Source organism: Manis pentadactyla, chromosome 9 (genome assembly GCF_030020395.1).
Source record: "Manis pentadactyla isolate mManPen7 chromosome 9, mManPen7.hap1, whole genome shotgun sequence".
Classification (NCBI taxonomy): domain Eukaryota; kingdom Metazoa; phylum Chordata; class Mammalia; order Pholidota; family Manidae; genus Manis; species Manis pentadactyla.
The window spans coordinates 46,497,583-46,525,334 of record NC_080027.1 but is presented as its reverse complement, the minus strand read 5'-3'; the positions used below and the strand labels follow the sequence as shown (position 1 = coordinate 46,525,334).

General features: G+C 44.9%; 1 protein-coding gene across 1 annotated transcript in view; it reads right to left on the bottom strand.

Annotated features, from left to right (window-relative positions):
• The window catches only part of DNHD1 (dynein heavy chain domain 1), a 72,878-nt gene that overhangs the window by 17,579 nt on the left and 27,547 nt on the right, over positions 1-27,752 (bottom strand). The window contains 15 exon segments of the mRNA XM_057508203.1: positions 66-271; positions 461-2,054; positions 11,087-11,375; positions 11,617-11,809; positions 11,973-12,150; positions 12,342-15,228; positions 15,342-15,439; positions 15,758-15,883; positions 17,275-17,482; positions 17,999-18,093; positions 18,517-18,715; positions 18,816-18,943; positions 23,284-23,621; positions 23,623-23,774; positions 24,269-24,426. Coding sequence (XP_057364186.1) covers positions 66-271; positions 461-2,054; positions 11,087-11,375; positions 11,617-11,809; positions 11,973-12,150; positions 12,342-15,228; positions 15,342-15,439; positions 15,758-15,883; positions 17,275-17,482; positions 17,999-18,093; positions 18,517-18,715; positions 18,816-18,943; positions 23,284-23,621; positions 23,623-23,774; positions 24,269-24,426 — 6,849 coding nt within the window.

The window sequence follows — 27,752 nt, the reverse complement described above, 5'->3', positions numbered from 1 at the left end:
CCTCAGTAATAATCTTCATTAGGACCAGCTGAGATGAGTAGTGAGGTCAAGTAAAAAGGGCTCACCATCGAGAGGCAGACTCTGAACACCCTCCAGGTGGTGCTGGACCACACTGACCAGGGAGTCTTGGTCCCAGGGTTCATAATGGTCAATGCTAGCGAGGGCCAATTGAAGAAGCCTCAGGAAAAGGGTGGAAGGCATCTGTTTGTGGGCTTGGCTGTCTCCGATCAGGATGAACATGTGCAGGTGGCTGCATACTTGCTGGTAAAATCTGTGGGCCAGGGGTTCACATACTGTCCTCCCCTTTATCCCTGGTTGCCCACCCCAGGCTCCAGTCCCAACCCTTGTCCCTTAGCTCTGATCATCTGAGCCCTCACAGCAGCTCCTACATTTCTTTTTGCCCTTTGGCCAGGATAGAGCAAGAGAAAAGCAGCCCCTGGTGTAGGGTTCTTGGCCTCACCTCTGCAACAGTGTTTCCTTCTTGATGCTCTGCTTGACACTAAGGTTCTCCCTGAGGAGATGTTCTTCAATGTTCTCCAGATCTGCTTCTGTGTACTGGCCAGGGAAACTGCCCAAGGTCGCCAAGGCCAGCAGACGATGAAGGGTAATAAGAGCCACACCTTTGGGCACCAGCAGGGCCACTGGCTGGCCTGACACGCCAGCATGCCAGCAGGCATCCCGCAGACACTGGAGGATGGCCTCCTCGGACCCAGTTGGCAGATGGAAGAGGCGGGCCTCACAAATACCAGCTGCCAGAGTGATGGCAGTACGGCGCCCAGTACCTGGACCCTTTGAGAGCAGTAGGCCGTGCTGGCAGGGTCTGGCCAGGACCCGGACCAGGCGGGCCACGTGTTGGGCCATGAAGTGACACTGGGCAAGGTGGGGACTCAGCTTCAGCTGAGCGGCTGTGGAGGCCAGCTGCTCCATCAGGTTCTCCCACTGCCTTTCCAGGTACAAGCTGGGGTTCTCTGAGTTGGACCCTCGTAACAGCTCCTGACTGAAGACCAGATCTGAGGGCTTTTCCTGGGGACAGAGTAGTAGCCCTGGTAACAACAGGGGTGAGACGAGGTCCGTCTGGGATGTTTTCTGCCCCCAGCTCTTGGACCTCTTGTAGCTGGAGGCCCTTGTACCTTCCTCCTGGGTTACCTTCTCTCTTACGCTCTCTGCTGTCTCCCGCTTTACTGGTGCTGTGGAAGGGGCTAGACCTAAATTCCTAGGGGGTGAGCCGGTGGTGCCTGGAAGGCCAAAGGGGCCCTCTTCCTCCTCTGTCTCACTGCCGCTGTTACTGAAGTCCTCCCACTGGGCCAACTCCCCTTCAGATTCCACTTCAGGCACCCTCTCCTCCTCCTCCCCCTCCTCCTCATAACCCTTGCCCAAGTTCTGGGGCAGCGGCCTGGAGCAGAAGACACTCTGAGCTACTTCTAGGAGCAGCTTGGCACAATAGAAGCGTTCTCTAGGGCTGTCTAACCGGTCACAAAAAGTTCGCTGTGCCTCATGCAACCAAAGACGCACCACATTGCGCGTGGTCATCATAATTGTCAGGTGGGTGCCATGCAAGCCTGACACCCGGCGCAAGTGCTCCTTGTGGTTGGGATAGTCCAGAAAACTTCGGGAGCCCATTCTGGTTGGCAGTAGCTGCAGGGTGCCCAGTAGTTGGCTCACAGAATGCAGGGAAAAGCGGTAGTGTGGGTGGAGGGGTGAAGGCATAAAGCAGTTGCCCACAACCTCCCAGGCCTCCACTGAGGCCTGGACCAGGGCTCTCGCTAGAACCTCCTCCCGCTCCACAGAAGGTAAGCGCTCAAGCCAGGCCTGGGTGCTAGGCGTGTGCCTGCTCAGCAGCATGGCCTGGGTCACGCTGCCCAGGGCCAGCACTGTGAAGAGTCGAAAGAGGCGTGGGCACAGTGGGCGCTCACAGAAGCCTGGCACTGTGGCAGTGGCAAGGAAATTGACTACAGGCTGCAGAGTCTGCAGTTCCAGCGTGTTGTGGGCATACATGGTGCCATCCATGGCCTGGCGCAGAGTCTCCAGCACTGGCTGACAGCTCTTCTCTGGGTCTGTGGGACATGACGAATAATAGCGAGGACGTGCATGAGTCCACATGAGCATCACCCTGTTCCTTGTATCCCTGCCTTGCTGGGTTTACTTCCAGCACACACAGGGTTCTAAAGGAATTTTGTGCATCTAATGCGTCAGGACTCAGTGATGTCTAGTAAGTAGTTTTTTCTCCCCTACATTCTCCCTAAGCCTGGGTAATTTCTTCTCTCTTCTCCTGCCAAATCCTACCTCTTTGACCAATTATTCATTAGAAAGGTTTAGAAGCTGAGACAGATGGAAACCTGATCTGACCACAATAGAAGGAAAAGTGTAATCATCACAGTCAGAGAGAGCAGAGTTAATATCACATGCACACATTCATACAATTTTACTCAGACCATTTATATAAAATGTATGTTAAATGTATAGCTCAATGAGATTTGACAAATGTATACATGTCTACACATCATTCCAGTGATATTTAGAACATTTTTATCACTCCATGAAGTTCCCTCAGGCCCTTTTGCTGTCAGTCCTACATACTGTCCCAGGAATTTCTATCTGATCTGATTTTTGTCACTATAGATTGGCTTTGCCTGTTCTAGAACTTCATATACAGGGAATCATACAGTATGTAGTTTACCCTGCCCGGCTTCTTTCACAGCGCATGGTCCTGAGATTCATCTGTGCTTTGTGTATAACAGTAGTTTGTTCAGTTTTATCGTGGAGAAGTATTCCATTAGGAAAATACCACAATATGTAGATCCATTCACACATTGATGGACATAAACGTTTCCAGGTTTAACTATTCAGAATAATGCTGTTATGAACATTCATGTATATGTTTGAGAAGATACATGTGCTTTCATTTCACTTGGGTAAACACCTACAAATAGAATTGCTGGGTCATATGGTAAGTATATACTTAACTTGAAGAAACTGCCACACATTTTTTTATTCACAGTGGTTATATGATTTTATATTCCCACCAGTAAAGTATGAGAGTTTCGGTTGCCCTACATTTCACAAATACTTGTTATTATTGGTCTTTCTAATCATAATCTAATAGGTGTGAAGTACTATCTCATGGTGATTTTAATTTGCAGTTCACTGATGCCCAGTAATATCAAGCATCTTTTCATGCATGTTTCTTTTGACAAGTATCTGTTCTTTTGTCCATTTTTTTTTAAATAAAGTTTTTTCTTATTGAGTTGTAAGAGCTTTTTGCATATTCTGATGTAAGTCCTTTGTCAGATATATGTATCATGAATATTTTCTGTTTATGGATTATTTTTTCATTTTCTTAACAGTGTCTTTTGAAGGGCATAGGTTTTAATTTTGGTAAAATTAAATTTTTGTGTCCTAATAAATCATTTCCTCTAACTAAGGTCACAAAAATTTTTCTGCAACTTAACTTAAAAAAAATATGGTTTTATAGTTTTAGCTTTTAAATTAAGGTCTGTAGCCCATTTATACTTGACTTTTTTGTATGTCATGAGGTAGAATTGAAGTTTCATTTTTCCCCCAACAAAGATTTGCAGTTGTTCCCACCCCATTCATTGAAAAGACTATCCTTCTCCCATTGAATTATCTTGGCATATTTTTCGAAAACCAATTGGACATATATGACTGTATATCAGATTCTCTCTTATGTTCCATCAGACTGTATCCATGTTCTTACACTAAGACCACACTCTCTTCGTTATTGTAACTTCATAGTAAGTCTTTAAATCACTACTGTAAGCCCTTCAAGTTTATTCTTTTTCAAGGCTGTTTTGGCTCTTCTAGGTTTTTTCCATTTCCATATAAGTGTCAGAATGAGCCTGACAGTTTCTACCAAAAGAAACAAAAACAAAAACATGCTCAGTTCAGATTGACACTGCAATGAATCTTTAGATCAATTCAGGGAGAATAAGCACCTTAAAGATATTGACATCTCTGATCCATGGACATGGTATGTCTCTCCATTTATTTGTTTCCTTTATCTTAGGAATATTAAGTAATTTTCAGTGTATATCTTTCATTAATCTTAATCCTAAATACTTAAGCTTTTATATACATTTATATGATTTTTAAGATTTTTTATTTCCAGTTATTACTAGGATATAGAAATACTAATGATTTCAATAGATTGACTTTGTATCCTGTGACCCTGCTAAATTCACTTATTTATTCCAGTAATTTTGTAGGTTTTGTTTTGTTTTATTTTTGTTTTTTTTAGATTATCTTAGGATATTCTTTGTAGTGTTATATGCCAGTAGAAACAGTATTACTTTGTCTTTTCCAATATTAAAGGCTTTTATTTCTTTTTCTTATAGCATTAATGTGGGTCTTTGGTGCAATATTGAATAGAAGCAGTAAGAGTGGACATTCTTTATGACTGATCTTTGGGAGAAAGTATTCAATATTTCACCATTAAGTATGTAATTAATTATAGGTTTTATTAGATGCTCTTCATCAAATTGAGAAAGTTTCCTTCTACTCCCAGTTTGCTGGGAGTTACCATGAATGTGTTGAATTTTTTTTTTTTAACCAGGATTGTCCAGTACTTTTTTTTTTTTTTTACATGAAGAACATTATGTTTACTAGGCTTCCCCCTTCACCAAGTCCCCCCACACATCCCATTACACTCACTGTCCATCAGCATAGTAAGATGCTGTAGAATCACTACTTGTCTTCTCTGTGTTGCACAGCCCTCCCCATGCCCCCTCCACATTATACATGCTAATCGTAATGCCCCCTTTCTTTTTCCCTGCCCTTATCCCTCCCTTCCCACCCATCCTCCCCAGTCCCTTTCCCTTTGGTAACTGTTAGTCCATTCTTGGGTTCTGTGCTTCTGCTGTTTTGTTCTTTCAGTTTTTCTTTGTTCTTATACTCCACATATGAGTGAAATCATTTGGTACTTGTGTTTCTCCACCTGGCTTATTTCACTGAGCATAATACCCTCTAGCTCCATCCATGTTGTTGCAAATGGTAGGATCTGTTTTTTTGTTATGGCTGAGTAATATTCCATTGTGTATATGTACCACATCTTCTTTATCCATTCATCGACTGATGGACATTTAGGTTGCTTCCATTTCTTGGCTATTGTAAACAGTGCAGCGATAAACATAGGGGTGCATCTGTCTTTTTCAAACTGGAGTGCTGCATTCTTAGGGTAAATTCCTAGAAGTGGAATTCCTGGGTCAAATGGTATTTCTATTTTGAGGAACCTACATACTGCTTTCCACAATGGTTGAACTAATTTGCATTCTCACCAGCAGTGTAGGAGGGTTTCCCTTTCTCCACAACCTCGCCCACATTTGTTGTTGTTTGTCTTTAGGATGGTAGCCATTGTTACTGGTGTGAGATGATATCTCATTGTGGTTTTAATTTGCATTTCTCTAATGACAAGTGACGTCGAGCATCTTTTCATGTGTCTGTTGGCCATCTGAATTTCTTCTTTAGAGAACTGTCTGTTCAGCTCCTCTGCCCATTTTTTCATTGGATTATTTGCTTTTTGTTTGTTGAGGTGTGTAAGCTCTCTATACATTCTGGATGTCAACCCTTTATTGGATCTGTCATTTATGAATATATTCTCCCATACTGTAGGGTACCTTTTTGTTCTTTTGATGGTGTTCTTTGTTGTACAAAAGCTTTTCGGCTTGATATAGTTCCACTTGTTCATTTTTGCTTTTGTTTCCCTTGCCCGGGGAGATATGTTCATGAAGAAGTTGCTCATGTTTATGTCCAAGAGATTTTTGCCTATGTTTTTTTCTAAGAGTTTTATGGTTTCATGACTTACATTCAAGTCTTTGATCCATTTCAAATGTACTTTTGTGTATGGGGTTAGAGAGTGATCCCGTTTCATTCTCTTACATGTAGCTGTCCAGTTTCGCCAGCACCATCTGTTGAAGAGACTGTCATTTCCCCATTGTATGTCCATGGCTCCTTTATTGTATATTAATTGACCATATATGTTTGGTTTAATGTCTGGAGTCTCTATTCTGTTCCACTGGTCTGTGGCTCTGTTCTTCTGCCAATACCAAATTGTCTTGATTACTGTGGGTTTGTAGTAGTGCTTGAGGTTGGGGAGTGAGATTCCCCCCACTTTATTCTTCCTTCTCAGGATTGCTTTGGCTATTCGGGGTCTTTGGTGTTTCCATATGAATTTTTGAACTATTTGTTCCAGTTCATTGAAGAATGTTGTTGGTAATTTGATAGGGATTGCATCAAATCTGTATATTGCTTTGGGCAGGATGGCCATTTTGACTATATTAATTCTTCCTAGCCAGGAGCATGGGATGAGTTTCCATTTGTTAGTGTCCTCTTTAATTTCTCCTAAGAGTGTCTTGTAGTTTTCAGGGTATAGGTCTTTCACTTCCTTGTTTAGGTTTATTCCTAGGTATTTTATTCTTTTTGATGCAATTGTGAATGGAATTGTTTTCCTGATTTCTCTTTCTATTAGTTCATTGTTAGTGTATAGGAAAGCTACAGATTTCTGTGTGTTAATTTTGTATCCTGCAACTTTGCTGTATTCCAATATCAGTTCTAGTAGTTTTGGAGTGGAGTCTTTAGGGTTTTTTATCTATAATATCATGTCATCTGCAAATAGTGACTGTTTGACTTCTTCTTTACCAATTTGGATTCCTTGTATTTCTTTGTTTTGTCTGATTGCCATGGCTAGGACCTCCAGTACTATGTTGAATAGCAGTGGGGAGAGTGGGCATCCCTGTCTTGTTCCTGATCTCAGAGGAAAAGCTTTCAGCTTCTTGCTGTTCAGTATGATGTTGGCTGTGGGTTTATCATATATGGCCTTTATTATGTTGAGGTACTTGCCCTTTATACCCATTTTGCTGAGAGTTTTTATCATGAATGGATGTTGAATTTTCTTGAATGCTTTTTCAGCATCTATGGAGATGATCATGTGGTTTTTGCCCTTCTTTTTGTTGATGTGGTGGATGATGTTGACAGATTTTCAAATGTTGTACGATCCTTGCATCCCTGGGATGAATCCCACTTGGTCATGGTGTATGATCCTTTTGATGTATTTTTTAATTCGGTTTGCTAATATTTTGTTGAGTATTTTTGCATCTACGTTCATCAGGGATATTGGTCTGTAATTTTCTTTTTTGGGAATATGTTGAATTTTATGAAGTGATTTTTATTTATCTATTGAGATTATCTTACACATTTCCTCATTTAGTCTGTTAATGTCATGAATTGCACTGATTTTTGAATGTTTAGTCAACTTTGCATTTCTGGGATATACCCCATTTGATCATAATGCACTGTTTTAACTACATCCCACAAATATTTATATATTTTGTTTTCATTATTATTCAGTTCAAAATATTTTCCAATTTCCCTTGTAGTTTCTTCTTTGATGCATGCATTATTTAGAAGTGTGATCAAAGAATTTGGGAATGTTATAAGTATCTTGTTGTTACTGATTTTTAGTGCTTTAGTAAGAGAAAATATCCCAAAAATTGTAATCCTTTGAAATGTTTTGAGACTTATTTTATACCCCAGCATATAGTCTACCTTGGTGAATGCTCCATGTACACTTGAAAAGAAAGTGCATTTTGAAGTTGGTGCATATGATGTTCTGTAAATGTCAGTATGGTTGACAGTGTTATTTAAATCTATATCCTTGTTTTCTTTTCTTGATTATCAATTATTAAGAGTAACATTAAGTCTCCTACTTTGTAATCAAAGGATTACAATTTATAGAATATTTTCTCTTACTAATGCAATGAAAATCAGTAACAACAAGATACTTATAACATTCTCAAATTCTTTGATCACACTTCTAAACAACTTATGCATCAAGGAAGAAACTATTATGATCTCCTACTATGATTTTGGACTTGATATTTTTCTCCCTAATTTCCATTTATTTGTTTTTTCTTCTTTACCTATTTTGAAGCTCTGTTTCAGGTGCATAGACATTTAGGAGTTTTATGTCTGATTGACTATTTTTATTAAAATATGCCCAGGTCTCCATTTCTGGTAATGCCCTTTGTCTTGATAGGCTTTGGTATTAATATTGCCACACCAACTTTCTTATGCACACTATTTTTTATAGCAAATATTTTACTTTAAAAAATATTTTTGTGTGTGTTTTTATATTTAAAGTACATATTTAGATAGCATATACCTAGGTCTTACTTTTTCATCTAGTCTGACAATGTTGGCCTTTTCTCTGGAGTGCTTAGTCCATTTACATATAATGTAATTACTGATATGGTTAGTTTAAGTCCATCACATTCTTATTTGTCTTCTATTTGTTTTATTTTTTAATTCCTCTTGTTGCTCATTTCCTGCTTTTTACATAACATATACTTTTAATATCCCACTGTATTTCCTTCATTGAATTTTTAACTATTATCTTTGTTATTACTTAGTGATTTTTCAGGGCTAACAATATGCCTCCTTAACTTATTAATGCTTGGAAGTAATATTGTGCCACTTCCTACTTCATACATGACCTTTCTCACTTCCTATTTCACCTTCTTATTTTACATTTCATAAATATAAGAATCTTACAAAAATATAATTCATTTTACTCATTGTTTCCACCCTATCCTTTTACTATTGTTCCAATTTCTTTTTTACTTCTACCTATATTCCCAACTCCATCTAAAAATGTCATTTTTTTGTTTTAAACTATAGGCTGTCTTTTAAGGAAATTAAGAGATGAAAAGATATTTATTTATATGTACTCACGTTTACCATTTCTGATGCTCTTCATTCTTTTCTATAAACCTGACTTCCTGTATGATACTATTTCCCTTCTGCCTGAAGTACATCTTTTAGCACTTCTTACAGTGCAGTTCTGGCAGCAGTGAATTTTGTTAGCTTTCATTTATCTGAAATCCCTTTATTTCATCCTCATTTATAAAGGGTATCTTTACTGGATAGAGAATTCTACAATGAGAGGTTTTTTTTTTCTCCTTGCAGTCTTTAAAGATGTTGTTCCACTAGCCTCTGGACTCTTGTTTCTGTTGAGAAGTTAACCATCATTCTGAATGTTATTCATCTGTACATAATGTGTCTTTTCTTTGACTACTTTCAAAGTTTTTTGATTTCCAGCACTTTGACTAGATATGCCTAGGTGTGTTTTTCTTTTCATCATTTTATTTGGGGATAACTGAGTTTTCTATATCTGAAAGTCAGTATTTTCCAAGAAATTTGGGAAGGTTTTGGTCATTATTTCCTCAAAGATCTTTTCTGCCCTATTCTCACTCTCCTTTTCTTTTGGAACTCCAATTATATGTGTCTGACTGAAGCTCTAGTCATAGCCAATATTTTTCCATTCCTCAGGGTTTACTGTCTCTGTTTTTGCCAACTCCAGTCTGCTATTAAGCTATGCAGTTAATTTTTCACTTCAGTTATTGTATTTCTTTGCTGCAATTATATGTTCACTCATTAAGATGATATTTTCCTTTAAGTATGTAAATCCTTCTGTAATAGCTGCTGTAAAGTATTTGTCTGCTAAATTCAGGAACAGTTTTTATTGTTTCTCTTGACAGTGGATCATGGTTTTTTGTTTCATTGTATATCTATTAAGTTTTTATTTTATACTGGATGTTTTGGTGGCTGTCACCCAAGGACATCTTTTACACTACCAGCTGTAATATACTTCATTCTACAATGTTGCTTGCAATGTTTTCAACCTTCCTGTTGAAATCTCTTCTCAGTTGTCATTCACAGATCTGAATTTACCCTTTCTATTATTCCTGACATCCTGATTATTTGTGCAAATTCATTGAGAAAGCCAAATAATAAGTTGGAAAAAATTGCATGTTTTGGTGCTGACAGACTTATATTTTAATCTTGGTTGCGACACTTACTTGCTAGATGCAAGTGTTAAAATCTCTCTGTTTCTTAATCTTTAAAATAATCATAACAAATCTCCATCTTAACAGGCTTTTATGAACACTAAAGATGACATAGATAGAGCATGTATCATATAGTACTCAGTAAATTGTACCTCCTATTAAGTACTTACACTACTCGGTTCAAATTTTCTACAACACATAAGGAATTTCCATGTCTAATGGGACAATTCATCTAATGCATTTAGCACATTGACTTCCTTGACTCCACCATTCTGCCCCTATACAGCATTTCTTCCCATTCCCATGACCCTATTCTGAACCTGTCATCATCTAAGGGCATATCACTTTGGAAACTTTAAAGTTCAATATCCTCAGCTTTCATCACAGTGTCTTTCTCCCCTCTTATCTTTAACAAACTCTTACTGAGCACTTACTTCCTGTGAAGTTACCAAATTAATGACAGAAATCTCTATTCTCATGAAGCTAAGAGTATAGTGGAAGGGACTGACAAGTAATCATACAATTAAAGGATCATGATTATCACAGAATTTTGTACAGAGCACTGGATGAAGATCTAACCTAGTCTGGAGGACATATTGTCTGAGAAGACAGCAATCCCAGAGGACAGAAACCTGACTTATTGGACACCTGTAGAACACAGAATGTAAGAGGCTAGAGAAGAAAGCTCTATCACAAGGAACTTTGCAACTTTTGCCAAAGTTCCAGGTAATGACAGTCTGAACCAAGGAAGATGGAAAAGTGGACAGATTTGAGAGATATTTAGGAGGCAAAATTGAGAGACATGGTTACTGGACACTGATGAGATGGGGGGATGTCAACAAGCTTTCTGATATAAGTGACTGAATGAATGGTAATATCAGTTATTAAGAGGACACACAGAAGCAGGTTTGTGGGGGAGATGAGTGTGGAGGGGGGATCTGGGGTGCCAATGAGACAACAAGGTAGAGACATACAGTGGGTAGCTGGATAAACAGGTCTGGTGCTTGGAAGAGACGCCTGGGTTGGAGGTAAAGATTTAGCAGTCAAAGCACAGAGATGGGTAAGACTGTTCAGGCAGCAAATGAGAAATATTAAGAATGAGAAAATATTAAGAATACAACACTGAGGTTTGGTCTGTAGGTGTGTATATGAAAGCCAGTACTTATTGCTAGGGATTTTACTGTCTCAAAGGATGACGACTCCTTCCTTCCCTTCTCCCAGTGCCTCACCAGAAGAAGCCAGGTGCAGATCCTCCAGCAGGAAGAGGAGGGAGCCTTTAGAATTCAGGTGCCGCCCAGGCCACGGGCTGGCTTGTGTTTGGCCCTGGACCCCTCGGCTCAGCAGAAGGCGAAGGTGGGAGGTGCTGAAGGCAGGATGGATGGGGCTGTACATGTAAGGGTGATGTGGCTCCACTAGCACCTCCACGAAGGCTGACTTCCCTGTTGCTGCCTCTCCAGCCAGGAGCACTGGGTGTCCCTCTGACAGAAGTAGGTCCACCACATACAAGAGGCGTTCGGTCTGCAGGACAAGAGCTGGGCTTACTATGGAAGCTCCGGTTTAGGACACTGATCTAGCTGAGAGTAAAGGTCTAGGGATCTAGTCTTAGAGCTGCATTTGCAGAACACTTCATGTGATGTTGTGGTTGTGAAAACATATCAAAGAACAGGAGCAGGGGGGCCTCAGCTGGGCCTAGAACATGGATTCCCCCAGGGTATCTCCTTGAACCTCAATGCCAGCTACTGCCCTACTGTGTTCACACCTGAGGAGAAGGGCTAAAGGTGCCTGAAGTCCCATTGATGCGGCTGCACAGGTACTCGCCAGTGAAGGGCACCAGGGTCCCTTCCTCAGGGCATACATGTAGATCAAACACCAAGGCTGAGGGTAATGGCTCAGGGTAGTTGGAGAGGCAACTAATAGCATCCCTCAAGAAGGTATCAAAGAGGGGCCAGAGCCTGCTCACATGAACATACAAGCAAAAATGTAGACAGTTACAATAGTTCCATTTGCAACATACACATACTCCACCCTCCCCAACAGTGATGTCACCTGGGTTTGGACTCCCAGGGTCAGTCCATCTCAGCCCTCTATACCCCCGACCCCCACTGCTGTAGATACCTGGAGGGAAGGTGGGCTCCAAAGCCCCAGATCAAGGCAAAAAGGAAGCTGCTGACAGCCTGCAAGTGCTCCCTGTGCTGATTAGGCACATCGTCGCTGTTAACCTGGGGCCGGTTCAGAGAGCTCCTTTTTGAGGACTTGAAGCTTTGGGCTATGGAATCACTACAGTTGAGGTCCTCTGCAAAGTTCACCATGGCCAGGATAGAAGCCCCAGTAGAAAAAACACGGGTGGCAGTGGAGGAGAATACAGGTTGGCTCTATCATTTCTCCCTTTTAGTCCCCAGGCCCAAGTCGACAAAAGAATCCACGTCCCAGGCTCCAACTATATCCCAGCCCTCAAACCAGCCCTGTCCTTTCCCTTCCCTTCACCTGGGTCATGTGCCTTCTCCTCCTTCTCTATGCGCAGGCGGGTGTCAAGCAGACAATGCAAGATGCGGGCAAGGCTGGTGACTTCAGCCACACCTGGGCAAACAGCCCGCTGCCCGTGTGCCTGAAGCAGTGAGCTGGCCCCCTGGCGGCTGAGGAACCCGAAGGCTGCAGGCACCAGCACTTCAGCCAGGTGGTTGAGCTCAGTGACTGTCTGCTGCTGCAGGTGGTACTCACGGGGCAGGGCTGTCATCAGGCTTCTAAGCACTGCCTGCCAAGTCTGCTGACCCCCACACCAGACCAGGGCACAGTGGCCCACCGCCGTGGGGGACATGCCTGCTGCATCTCCGACCTCCATCATGAGGAAAGTACCGGGGGGGCGTGCAATTTGCTGCCCATTGGGAAGGCTCAGCTGGGGGGGATCACCCAGGAGGCAAGTGATGGAGTCCAGCCAAGCAGCACCGGGGGCTCCGTCACATATTATCCAGTGTTGGGTCCCCACCGATCCATGCACCTGCCCCTCTGGGCCCACCGTCTTACACCAACTGACTGCACGAAGCAGCTTGGGGAAGATGCCATGGTGCCAGCAGGGGCCCTCTAGCCAGCCCAGGAACTCCTGGGGGCTGAGGACACTGGGATACAGGTGAGTAATTTCCACAGGCTGGCAGCCCTGGGTAGAGGTGTCCTCCATGGCTGCCAGCTGATTCTGGATCTTGAATAAGCTGCGCCAGCAAGTGGTCTTGCCACTGCCTGCAGGGCCCATGAGCAAAACACCCGAGGCCCGGCCCAGGGCCTGGCTCAGCTGCTCCAAGGACCCCAAAATGTCAGAGTTGGGCTGCAGGCCTACCTGCCGCAATTTCTTCACCAGCAGCGGCTTGCTCAGGTAGGAGGTTTTGGGCTCTGCCAGCACCTGCCTGGCACTAGGGAACAGCCCACAGAGCAGCTCTTGAAGGTTGTGCAGGTGGGCCCCATCTGGGATGCTAAACAGTGGTGAGCGAAGCAGGGCACGCAGTAGGGCAGCCTCCTCAATGGCAGCTAGGCTGTGGGGCTGCTGGGACCTGGCTTCCTTTTTGGTCACATTTAGATCCTGTATCATGTCTTCCAGTACCTGCTTGAGCAGTGGCAAGCGGCAGGGAAGTGGCCCAGACACCAGCTCACACTCTAGGGAGAAGAATTTGGATAGGCAGGTAGCCATACGACAGGCATCCTGTATCCCTGCACCCAGCAGGGTCAGCTCTGCCACTTGCTCCAGGTCAGGCAGTGCCAGTGCCACAGGCCGTAGCAGCAGGTGCAGGTTGGCGGGCACAGCAGGGCTCAGGGCACGCAGGGTCAGGAGACAGCCATAGCCGAGGCGCATGTCCACGTGATGTTTCTCAAAGAAGCCACTGCCAAGCAGCTGGGGGTGGGTGGGGTCAATGGTACTGCTGTTTTGGGAAGCCTTCTGGTACAGTGGGGCATAGAGGTGCTGCAGTTTGGCCAGGCGCTGTCCCAGGGCAGAGAGCAAGCCGAGTGGAAGATGCTGAGCTGCCTCCAGCAGCAGCCAGGCACCACCCTGTAGGGCCCCATTCAGGTAGTTGCTCAGGCTTTGGGCCTCCATCTGAGGCAAGCAGGACACCACCACCAGCTGGCGTCCCAGGGCCTGTGCCAGGCTCTTCACTGTGGCTGTTTTGCCTATACCACTGGGGCCCAGTAGGACCCCACAGGCCACCTCCTCCAGGGCCAATAATAGTACCAGGGCTGGCCGCTCAGGTAGCAGGTTGGGTAGAGACCCCAATCTGGGACCTAGGTATTCATAATTGTACAGGAAGGACTTGCCCAGCACTTCTATCCAGCATGCAGCTGGTGATGGAGAAGTCTCAGTAGATGCAACAGCCTTGAGACTCTGCAGGGGATTCTGGGGCAAGGTGTGGGGTGAACCCAGGTGGTACTTGAGCTGGCGAGCCCAGTGGAAATCTGTCAGTTCACTGACCTGGTGCTCCTGTAGCAGCTGTGCTGTATCCCGGTGAGTGACCGCCATGACCAGCAGGGCACTGAGCAGGCTGGTCTGGCGAACAGAGGGCAGAGGCTGCCCACCCTGGGAGGCCCTCTGGGCCTGTACAAAATGTACCAGTACCTCAAGCTTGCACACGTGCATGGCAACCATGGCCGGGGCCCTCCCCTCAAGCAGAGCCTCCTCCATCTCAGCCCTCCATACCACCTCCTCTGCCACCAGCACACACTGCCATGGGAAGGCCTGGACTAAATCCAGCCAGTGGTGGACATACAGTTGCAGGGGCAACTGGCTTTGCTGGGGCAGCTGCTTGAAGGCCTTGTCTAGGGATGGACACAGAGCAAGACGGGCAGTCACACAGTCCTGCAGCATGTGCACCAGGGACAAACGCAGACCCTTCTCCAGAGAGGCCAGCCACTTGGGGAGATCAGGATGCAGAGGAAGGGGTCCCTGCAGCTTCATCTCCTCCCCACCTGCACCTAGCACTGCAAGCGCCTCTGCCTGAGTCTGTGAGCTTGGGCTTGACTCCTGGTCACCCATGTTTTTATCAGTTGGGCTGGACTTGAAGCTCACAGCATGCACATGAGGAAAGCAGCGTCGTGCCCAGAGCTGGGCCTCACATGACTCCAGTGGGGCAGCCAGCAGGGCCACCAGCTCACTGTCACTGAGGAAGAAGAGGCGGGGGAAGTGAGCGCACACCCCATAGAGCACGCTCTCCAGACCCATGATGATACCCTCCAACTCCATGGAGCCTGCATGCAGCTGTTGTTGCAACTGGTGGCCTTGGAAGTGAGGGCTCCGCTTGCCACTGGGCACTATAAGTGACAGAACCAGGGGATCAGCTACAGAGATTCGCATCAGGGTCCGATACTGATCATCCATGGCCTTAAAACGGAAGTCCTGCAGGGCGGGAGAGTAAAAGTGAGGGCAGATGTGAAGGCATAGCTTCCCCTCCCACCCTGAGCCTGCTATTCAGTAGCCCTGGTCTACCCTGCCTCGCCTCACTTCCCTACCAGGTCAGAACTAGAAAACTGGATCTTCATCTCATGCAGAACTTTATTCAGAAAAATCCACTTCTGCTGGAAAGTCACCCACACCTCCAGCAAGGCACCTGTGTGAACAGCCAGAGGAATCATGGAGGGAGGCTTGGGTTCTAGCCTCTGCAAGGGTCCCCAGCCTGCTTCTGACCTCTTGGGATGCCCCATCCCAAAATACTCTGCTCAGCAGGACCCAGAGACCTTGCTTGGAGGAGATAAAACTTCCACTCTGAATAAAGACCTGGTCACCTCAGTCCAAGAAGTATCCCTAAAGGAGGTCCTCACTCTGTCTTTCCAATCTTCCCCCATCTAACCCCCACCTCTCACCCCATCCCTTCAGGCCATCCCACCTCAGGTCCCATCCATCAGCCCAGCTAGAGGCCTGTACTCACTCAGGCCATGCATGATGGTCACCCACTCCAAAGCTATTTTGTGTAAGTCTCCCGACTTTTGAACGGCTAGGATCTTGAACAACACCTGAAGACTTTCCTGGATAGAATCCTGCAGGCTGCTGTAATCTAAGGAAGAGTGGGCTCCAGTTGAGCTGAACTGAGCTGGCAGTCAGATGGGGCAAGGGGCAATTAGCTGACTAATACCCACAGTACATTAAAACTCGCAGATCTCAAACTCTTCTCTAGAAGCCCCATTTTTTCTTCCACTAGTTGAACTGTATGCTCACCAGGAGTCAGTGTGTGTTTGCAAACCCAATTATGTACTATTAAATTATAGTACAGAATTTAATCTAATATTATGTTAACCACTGAAATATGGGTGGGAAAAGAGTTGCTGTCTGTGGAAATCATGGAAGTCTTCAGTAAAGATGAGTTGATAACAACATGACATTAAATTAGGGATAGAAATGTCAGCTTTTAAAGATTGGGAAATTAAAATCTAGAAAATTTCTGGACTCAGGTAACTTCACAAGTGTTTTCATGTAATTGCTCAACTTTACAGACACTGAAAGTGGAGATAGTAGATAATGCATGAATTCAGGAAAGGCAGTGAGGAACTTCTATCAGTTGACTGCAAATCAAAGAAAAGCTTGTCCTTAGATTAAAAGATTAGTAAATAAATATACATTTATATGTTTTAAGCTAAAATAAAAGTCTTATGCCATATGTGCATTGTATCTTATGATTTCCCCATTTAACTAACTTTTTAATTCACCAGTTGGGTTTCAATAATGTTGGATAAGAGAATTTCTCCTTTACTGGCAATTCCCTAACTATACCATCTTGAGTGCCTATACATATTTTGTTCCCTCTGCCTGGCATGTCCTTCTCTCCTTGCAAGTTTGGCAAACTCCTACACCTTTAGAAGTCAGCATCAGGCCTTTGCCTAAGGGAAGGGAAGACAGAATGTCTCTTCTGGTTCTGTGAAGCTGGTCCTCTTTCTGAGATCCTCCTACCCTCAGTTAGGTGCTCCATCATGTACTTATCTCTATTCTATTGCCCCTCTCTCACTGGACTGGGAGCTTCTGAGGGATAGGACTTCTGTCTATAAATCTCAGGGTTTCCTGTGTTTGGCCTAGAGGAGCCAGGTGAGTTTGATGAGAGAGTGAAAAATGAAATGAATAGGTGGGGCAAAAGATCAGACATCAGGGAGCAAGTTAGAGGACAGAGTAACAAAAGGTGGAGAGGTGTGACCCTGAGGAGTCTCTTAGTATACCCAGAAAGGGAAGCACCTTTGCTAAAGAGGCCAGGCATTAGGCAGGAGGGAGGGGGCAGAGGGATCCCAACGCTAAGACTGTGTGGGAGCTACATGGAAGATAGTGTCTCAGAACAGACTGCTGTCTCAGGCTGTCCAGTAAGGATGGGGCCCTGGCTAGAGAAGCCAGAGCCAGCAGGGCTTGGTGGATGTGGTCGATGCATATGGTCTGCCACAGAGGGCCCCAGGGGCTGCGTCTCACCTGAAAGGATGAAGGTGCCAGTATCCTTGTCCACTACCTCCCACTGGGGGCTGTGGAGAATTTGCCTCTTCGAGCACTCCAAGGCTGGGGGTTCATAGGGCACATGCAGAATGAAGTTGAGCAGTCGCAGCTGGCGTGCTTCCCAGTCCTGCTGCAGTTGCTGTAGGGTCTCTTGGGCATGAATTCGTTCATTTTCACACTGCCAGATCTGGAGAAGCTGGGTCTCAGGAACCAGGACTGGGTAATGACCCAGGGATAGCCTTGGAGCTGGGACTCAAGGCCAGGGTTTGGGGGAGTGGAGGTCTCAGAGATGGAGAGTGGGATCATCAGGCTTCAAAGATAGGCCGCCAGCAGCATACTTTGACCTAGAGCTGCCACCTTGAAACCCACTCTTTTGCAAGGCTCCAGCTGAGCAGACAGTACCTCAATCAGCTCATGTTTTCTGGGAACAGGGTAAGTGCTGGGAGACAGCTGCCATTCTGTGTCCATAACTTTGGGGCTGCCACCCACTTCCTTCCCCAGGGCAGAATACTCAGTCAGAGTCTGAAACCACCCACCAGATCCCCATACCCTCCAGGCAGGCCAGCAAGCTCTCCTCCCCCACCCAACCCACAAGTATCTGTTGCCCTTTGTCTCAAGGGCTGCTGGGCCTTAACTGGCTCTGTTAGAGCTTCGTAAACAGGTCCTGGGCTTGTACCACTTCCCTTCCTCTGGTGGGCCGCACCTGGTTCATTTGATCTGCAAACTCCACCAAGGGACAATTGAGCAGCTGGCCCAGCGTTAGAAGTTCTGTGTTGTATAGACTGCCCAGCCCTAAGGCTGCAGATAGAGGGGACAACAAGTCAGAACAACACCCAGTATATGGTGGAGTCCAGCCCATATCCCACAGCCCACATCCAGGACACAGAGCCCAGTCCAGCCCAGCCCAGCCCAGCTCCCAGGCAGCAGATCTCAAAGCACAACAGAGCCAAGAGCCTAGAATCTCAGGTCCAGAGCACAATGCAGAGCCCAGAGCTAAGACTCCAGCTCTGCTGCCCAGCCCAAGTCAGCAGAGAGGAATCATATCAGTGTGGAAAGTCAGAAATATTTTCCCTGTGGGGAAAAGGAGGGTACAGTACAGTATGTGGGGCAAGGCAAGGAGCAACCTAGGGAGGAAAAGGAGCAGCAGGGGACTGAGTTGTTGCACTGCTCTAACCCCTATGTCCTTCCCTTCGCCTCCCCTCTGACTCTACCCAAACATACCTCGCAGGATGGCATGGAAATAGGGGCTCTGCAGTTGCAGGCTGCCCAGTTTGGTGAGCAATGGCAAGTAGCTGCGAAACTCCTCCAGCACGCGCATGCAGCACTGCAGAACTGGGCTGTGCAGCCCCAGGGATGCACTCATCTGGGCTGCCTCGGTCAGCCAGCCATCTATCTTCTCCTGAGCCATAGCCAGGCTGAACTGCAGGGAGACAGGTTCCCTGTCAGTGGGAGACCCTTCCCTCCCCTCCCCTGCAGATTCTCCACTCCCAGGCAGGAGCTCCAAGAAACGGGGTCAGCACCTTGGCAAAAACCATGCACTTCCATTCACTGATGTTTTCAGAGATGGCTCGGTACAGGTGCCAGATGCGCTGCTGCTGCACAATAGGGCGGGTCCCACAGACCGGCATGGGCACAGGACTCTCATCCCCTGTGGGACAGGGCTGGCTGAGGCCTGGGCTGTGCACGGGGTGGGGCAGGGGGCATGATAGGGAATGCTCATTCAAAAGCCCATAGGACAGAAGCAATGGTGGGGGGGTCCAAAGTTTTTCAGTATTCTGGAGGTGTACACAATCCAAGGAAAGACTATCTGGGAAAATGTATGGCGGTGAAAGGGAAGGTCCCCTTGTCTTTATTCTGCTCACTCCACACTGGCCACACCAGACTCTTTACTGTGACTCAGATACATCAGTCATGCTCCCTCCTGCTATAGGCCTTTGACTAGCACTTCATTCCTTCCAGAGCACTCTTCCCTCAGAGAACCACATGGCTCACTCCCTCACCAAACTCAATTATCACCTACTAAATGAAGCCTACTACAGCTCACCCATAAAAACTGCTGTCTACCCTCCCAAGCATTCTCAACTCCTCTTACCTGCTCTATTTTTTTTCTATACCACTTATCACTTTCTAGTATATTCCATAATTTGGTTATATTTTATGTTTACTACTTATTGTCTTTCTCTCCCAACTAGAATGTTGGGTCCATGAAGGCAGGGAGGGGGTTTTGTCGTTTGTTCATTGGTATACCTCAAGCATAGTGCATGGTAGGCATTCAACAAATATGTGTTGAATAAATGAATGAGTTCAGTGAGATGCATGTGAAAAAACATCTGGGCCACAGAGAAGATCCTAAGGGACAAATGGTGACGCTCCCTCTTGTGTTTGCCTCTGGCCATTATTCCCTCTCTCCATCTCACAAGCCATTGCATAAATTCCTAATCAATAATTTATATTCAGTTGCGAGATGTGGGTCAAAAATAATTTGCAATTAATGATAGTACAGAAGCTTGCAATTTACTTAAAAGACATCAGCCTAGATTCAAGGATATTGCAATAAAATTGTCATTCTCATTCATTTGAATTCCAGTGTACTTTCCTGAGTAAGAGAAAAAGTGATAAAGTTACACCCAAATGCTGGGAATCATTCATCTTACATGTGTAAGCATTATCCATCATGGAAACCTCAGATATTGAATGGCTGAGAATCAGTAGTCTATCAGAGCTCTGCTATGACCCTCCCCACCAAAAAAGACATAAATTTAAACTCTTCCAATCTTCCTTTGTCCGAACTCAAAAGATCCAGCTAGAGATCCATGTAATCTTTGATAACAGTTGTCTCAACATCAAATTTTGGACAAGTAAAAGAACTTCCTCTCAGAGGGAGCACACATTTCCAGATACTTGAGGAGATAAACTTGAGATACTTGTAGTAACTACTCATTAAATTCCATTGCATTTTACAACTTTTTATTTCAGAATTTTTTAAAGTGGGAGAAAAACAGTAAAAAGAGTACCTGTGTATCTTTTATCTAACTTCACTTTTTGCTAACATTTTACCCATTTTCTTTTTGTATTTACATGTTCTGTGTGCATAATGGGTATGTGCATACACACAAAAAACACATAATTATTTTCTGAACTATTTAAAGTTACATATAGCATGAACTTTTACTCCCAAAAACTCAAGGGTGTGTTGCCTAATAGGGATATTCTCTTATATAACTGCAGTACAATTATTAACTCCATATATTACATGGGTGTGATATTTTTATCATCTACCATATTCCAATTTTGTCAGTTGATCTAATTACGTCCTGTATAGCGGGTATTTTTTCCCCTCAAGTGCGGCATCCAGTCTAGGGTCAAGTACCACACCTGTCCCATCTCTTCAACTTCCTTTAATCTGGAACATTCTCCACAACCTCTGTTTTTTGTAACATAGACATTTTTGGTATATAGTCTCCTTTCTCCCTTTTTTGTTAACAGAAAGTTGTTTGTATGATTTCTTTCATGACTGAGGTTATTCATTCTCAGCTGGACTATTGAAAAGGTAATGTATTCTCTGGGTATCATGTCTAGAGGCACATGATGTCCATCTGTCCATCATTGGTGATGTTAATTTTGATCATTGGTTCAAACTGTTGCCGATTTTCTCTACTATATAATTTCTGGAGTTTTTTCCCTCCTTTGCAATTAATAAGTCAGTCCTTGGGAAGAATCAGTGCAAATACTGTGCTCCTCACCAAATTTGCCCCCAAATTTGGCACCCATTGATGATCCTTACCTGATCCAATACTTACCGTGATGGCTGCAAAATGGTGGCTTTCCCTGTCCAGATTTTCTCCCTCCACATTAATCAGTCAGCTCTTGGCAGTAGCACAAGTCCTCATTTCTCCCTCATTGATTTATCTACTTATTATTAGTGTAGATAATAAGGTCCTATTTTTCCAATAGTTTATGTTGGTGCTCAAATTGTCCCAGATTTGGTCAGTGGCTTCCCTTCCGTGTCTTTGTAATAGCCTCCCATCACTTTTTCAAAGAATTTAACACCTCCTTATTTTCTGGCTTAAAAAGATATTCCAGGTTCATCTTGTACCTTACCCTATAACAGCCTGGACTCACCCATTCTCTTAGGAGCCCTGATTCCTTTCAGTGGGGAAAGGTATTAGAAACTAAGATCTAGGTACAGTGTGGCTCCTCGCTATTGGTGTATCTTTGCTTCTTGACCTCTTCAGTAGACAGAGCTAGGGAATATATTCATGTACATATATATACATATACATACATTTACATACATATACATGTGCACATAACCATGCATACACATGCAATATGTGTGTGAATAGTTTAAAATGTAATGGAACCATAATAAAAAAAATTAAAAATAAATAAATGAATAAATAAAATGCAATGGAAATTACAGAGTAGATACCACAGCTTACCAGATAAGCTCATGATATTTCCCCAGAATTTAGAAAAAAAGAATAAAGGAATGACTGATGATGGAGAAGGTAGAAAAAGTGGGGGAGAGATCCAGAAAATCCAGTATACAAATAAGAATTCTAGAAGAAGACCAGAGCAATTATAAGAGCCATTTATAAAATAAGTGAATAAATAGATTACCAAGAAGGAAAAAAAAAATCAGGTTCATATAAGATTTGTCCACAATGCTAAATGTCAGAGATAATAAGGCAATATCTAAGTTTGGAGAACAAATTTGATGACTTCAGAATTCAATATTTAGCCAAACTGTGATATAAGGACATTATAAGTCATTCTCAACATAAAAACTTAGAAATTTTAACACCTCTAACCCCTTTCTTAGAAAAAAGAAATGCACAAAGAAATATTGTAGCCATTCAAGGAAAGAATGAAAATAATGAAAAGATGTGGTATTTTTAAAAATGGTAATGGGTAAACAAAAACCAGTAAACCTTAAGTGTCAAAATAGGTGTTAACATGGTTATAAAACAAAGCAAATGTCAGAAGTAATGAGTGAAACAAAAGATACATAATGGAAAATAAAGAGTAATGTTAATTTAGATCTAAGATCTTAGATTATTTTAACAGAAACTGTGAGTCTGGTGAGGAGATGGGAATGCAAGAAAGAAGTGAAAGCAATGCTATAGGGTTTCCTGGGCCCAGCACCACAAGGCCTGAGTCCCATTCTCTGTTTTGTCAAACTTCCCCAATCCTAGCAGGAAATGCCAAGGTTTGTGGTCTATGTTCCAGTATGGGATGAGGGTCTCTTGATACTTGGCCAGAGAAAAAGTCCCTTGCTTGTGGATGGCCCCAGAGTGTGCTCCAGCACACATTTGACCAACCAGCCCTGGGGGTGGGGATGCCCACACACAGACGCTAATAGTTGGTGGTTGGCCAAGAAGCAACTCAGAGGCAATGTGCCCTTCCAAGGGATATAACTGACCAATAGAAGTGACTGCATCCGAGAAAAAAACTTGAGCCCACAAAGTTCTTTACATGCAGAGAAGAACCAGCCTGGCCGTACTACGTACAGAAGGGCTGACCAATAGTTCAGTCCTGGTCTCCTGTGGGCCTCAGCAGCTGCCTCTCTATACTGCTTTGTCTGGAAGCAGTGGCTATGGAGCATCAAGACCTATTGGGCCTGCAGCCTGGTGCAGGACTGGGTTGAAAAGGGTTACACTAAGGCTAAGTACTACACTGAGGACACATTTTTATTTCTCCTGCACAGGCATTTAACCCTCTAACCTCATCACATTCTAATGGAACATTCACCTATCTGCCTTCCCTGGGAACCAGACTTGAGTGCCCCATCTCCCCACCCTAAGCACAATGCTTGACATAGCCATTGTATGAAGATTGTGCCCTGCAATTTTCACTTATAAAAGAGACTAAAATGAAGGCTTGTGATTCCCAAGACCTGCTTGGGGCCACCCAGGACACAGGACCCTTATCTCAGCTGGAGGATCTATCACGGGGTGGCAGTGGAGGGGTGGGGAGCCACAGTACCAGTGAAGGTGGCATAGGCATGGTGCAGTTCACTGAGATGGCTGACTGTGCTCTGGAACTGATGCTCCAGAGCAATGAGCTGGTGCTCAGTGCTCCTCTGCTCCTGTGTGGGGTCCATGAAAGGGCCAGACAGGGCCTTCTCAAGCAAGCCTTCCAGCTCGGTCAGTGCTGCTGCCATCAGCTGCTGCAGCTTGGGCACAATGGCATGCTGCTTGCTGAGAAGGAGCTCTGAGGCCTGGCTTTTCTCAAACTGAAATGCCTCCCACACATCCAGGAACTGTGAAGCAAGCAGAGGGCAGTCAGGTAGATGTGGGTGTGGGGTAGGGGACTGGGAGGGATGGGGACTCTTGGAACTGCCTTCTCACCGATATGTCCAGCGCCTCATTCTCTGCACTGAAGAGGCTGAAGTGGTTGTGGATGAGTTCATAGAGTGACCGTATGTATTCCACTTGCTCTTCCAGTTCGGTGTACCGCTCATTGGCCTCGTTCAACTGCAAGGGCTATAGCATTAGCCCAGCACACCCACAATCTTGTGCACCAGTTTGGACCCACCCTTGAGGGATACTCCTACTTTCTAGAGGCTCCAGACCCCAACAGCTGCCTTTCAACTAACTGGGCTCAGGAACACTCTGGGATCAGATCCCCATCTCACCCAGCTTTCTCTGAAGATAGCATGGTTCCTCCCCTACCAACTCATTACTCTGATGGCAGGGCAATAGTTCCCTATCTGACTGTCACAGAGAGCAGAATTATGTCTGCAAAAGCAGGATTGTGACTCTCTCATCATACCAGGGCCTCCTAGACATGAGGAAACCAAGGGCTATGTGAACAGGGTGAAAATTAGCAAGGGCAGAGCATGTATGTGAACACAATTTAAGAGCATCAAGCCCCATTGGGAGCTTAGCTGAGCCCTAAGGAGAGCATGCTGAGCATTTGAGCATGTTGGGCCCTGCCTAAGCTGGGAAAGAAGGCTGGGGAGGCCCACCTTCTGGGAGCACTGTGCAATGGTGTGAAAGTCTGAGCTGATGGTTTGGAAGACCTCCATGAAACCTGAGAGCTCTGTTATTAGTTGCTGACTGCGGCTCCAGAACTCGTTCTGCACTTGAGCAAGAATGTCCTTCCTGATGCTCGCCAGCTTGGACTCTGAAGACAGGAGAGGGTTTGGTGTTAGGCAGTGCATGAGAAAGAAGGGGAACTGTGAGAGTGCTAGGGGTCCAGTGTAGGAGTGAGGCTGAAGGGGAAGCTATACCATCAATTCATGCTCTGGCTTACTGAACCATCCCAAGGTCCCATCAGCTGCTACACACTGGGGCTTGTGCTGGGCACTGGTAGACAAGGGTGAGTGAGTGAAGACAGAAAGTGTTCCCACCTTCCCAGTATGGCAGCAGAGACAGACATACAAATGGACAATCACATATTAGTACGATGAATCAATGAATGCTCTGTCGTGCCCAGGAGCCCTCAGTACGGCAGAGGGAAAGGACAGGAGGCCTGAGGAGGCTGGGAAAGGCCTGCTCAGTGAGGGGGACATTGGAGTACAATGTGCTGAGCAGTTAATGCAGCAAGAGGCAAAGAAAGGCATACTGAGCAGATGAAATAGCATGTGCAGAGGAATGACATGTCCATGGACAGCAGAATGCCCCATCAGAGAACAAAGTGCTCTGACTGGGGAGTCTTACTGCCTCTGCTCTAGGAGAAGAGGGGCCAAGAGGAGCGTACAACCAGCCTTTTGTTTTTAAGGATTAAAGAAAAGAAGCTATCAGGTGGAATAGGGCTGGAAGATAATCTTGGAAGCTTCCTTTGGTGATATGAACAACTCCATTGTTGCTGAGGGCAGGAATAATGCCAATACGATACCTTATCAAATCTAAGATACCACTGATTATAAGAAGTACTGTTATTTTACATACCACAAAAAAAGTGAAAATCAACACCATCTAAACTCTGACATGCCATCAATCATAACATACCTCTTTAATTCAAAGAGGTCAAAATATGCAGAGAACAGCAAAATACAATAAAGAAATATGGTATAGTACCATGAAATACAGTATAGGATGCTTACCACATGCATTCTACTATGCCAACTACTTTACTTGTATTAACCCATTTCATCCTCACAAAAATCTTTTGAAGCAGATACTATTATATTGTCCCAACTTTACAGATAAGCAAACTGAGGTTCAGAGAGGTTAAATAACTTTACCAACATTGAACTGTGGTAGGGCAAGAATTCAAACTCAGGCAGACTGGACTGGCTCTAATATGTTATATTTTATGTTTTGATAGGTGAAAAGTAAATTGATTTATCCTCTATGGCATCTCTACAGCTGGAAAGTGGGATAACAAGTCGCAGAGGCAGATGATTGAGACATACCCGGTGGGCCCTTTTGGAGATTAACAGGATGTAAACAATAGGACTTAGCACCAAGAGCTGAGATGGAGAAAACCAAGAAAAAGAGAGCCTTTTGAGGGGCACCTAAGGTTGAACAGAAAATAAAGAAGTGCACTTACCTTTTTTCAAACTGTCCCTATTGACAGTGGCTTGGCTGTTGCAATAGTGCTGCTTTTGGACCCACAGCTTCAGGCAGGTGAAGGGAGGGAGGAGCTCAACAGCCTCCCTTATAACATACAAATTATAACATACCAATACCGTATGGTATAAGGGAGCGGTGGGCTCGTGAAATCCCAGGGCTCCCCCAGGGTTAGAGGTAAGGGATGGATGTGAAAACAGATTTGAGAGATACTTAGGACGCAGAAGAATGGAAAGGATTTGGTGACAGGCTGGATGTGGTGGAGTTAGGGAGTGGGAAGAGTAAAGGGTGAACCAACTCACAAGAGCGGATAATTAGGTTATTCACCATTCAAGGGGGCCCATGTAGAAGAGGAAAGAGTTGGCAGATATGAAGATAAAATTAGATCAGCAAGGAGGATGAAGTACTAGACACAAGGGGATAAGGTGAAATGACAAAATTAGGTCCCTACTGCATGCCATACCCAATGCTAGGAAAACTGCAAATAATACCTCATTTAATTCTCCTTGCCATAACCCTGTGACTGACTGATTACATCCATGTTAAAAATGCAACAAATGAAGCTCAGTGATCAGAGGTCACACAAACTAGTGAAAAACAGAGCCAGGATTCTGAAGCCATGCTTTTTCTCCCTCCATCTGCTCCTGTTGAAGAGGCTAGTTGATCCTGAACTCAGGATCAAGAAGCCAACAAACTAGAAAGACACAGACTTCCTGAGCAACCCATGGAGCAAAGTCTGCCCTTAATAGGGTCAGAAAGAAAGCAGACAATCACAGGCTCTCCCTGTCCCTGCCTGGCCAGCCTATACCCCCTGTACACTTTGAAAGGGAGAAGAGAGGGGAATATTTGTGGTGGGTAAAATAGATCCCTAATGAGGCATGTGTTTTCACCTGATGAAAATCAAAGACAGGGAGCACTAGGCAGGTTAAGCACGAGTTCAAGCAAACCTCCAGAACCCAGTTCCAAGGCCTCCCACCTTCAATTCACAAAGAAAGCAGGTCAGGAAAGTGATGGGTCTGACAGCAGCTAGTCTGTGCAAGGAGCAGACACCACTGATAACTGCCATCCTTGGTGGTTAGGTGAGGAAACAGAACAACCCCCATGTTTTCTGAAAGAACACATCACTGTCTCCCCAATCTACCCCACTGTGAGCCCCTCCAAGGCCAGCTTCTAGGGAGAGGCATTTAGCTAGCCAAAAATAGATGAGTCCTCCCTCCTGTGGGAAGGGAAGAAGAGGAAAAAGAAAAAAGATGAGTCTTAAACCAGATTTCTCAGAAACCCGGGAAGGTCAACAGTGGGGCCTTGGCCTAGTGGTGGGTAGGCAGAGGCAAGAGGAAGTAAACTGAGATGGGCTGAGGAGGAAGCAGACAGCAGAGTGGGCTTGCTCCTCTTTCCAGGTGGAACTGTGGGAAGACACCACTGTGCAGGGTGCCCTTGTGCTCATCTGAGAGTCATAGCAGAGTAGAAATCATGGTGTCACGTGTTGTGGCAGAGGAGGGCCAAACAGAATGCTCCCAAGTCCCCCACAGCTCCAAACAATAGGGGATGTGGAAGACAGAGAATTGATAGCCTTGGGCCCAGACTGCGTTCCTGCACTAAGGGGTGAGGGAGGCTATAAGAGTAGCCAGTCTAAGACAAGGACTGGGCAGAGGATTCACTAAAACCCCAGGCTGTGCAATGCCAGCAGGAGCCAGAAGGAGGGTAAAGAGCAGGCAGGGCTGCACTGCATCTCAGCGAGGTCCGACAGAAGCCGGCAGCCCAGCAGCCCTCTCCAGTGCCAGATACCGCCCTGGGGAGGAAAAGGAGCAGAGAACACTTGAGAATAAAACAACCCGGAAATACAGTTTTGAATTTTGAATTGACCAAATACCCAAACAGAATGAATTAGACCAAATGTGCTGCTTTAAATGAAAAAGTGCTTTCACTTTCAACTGG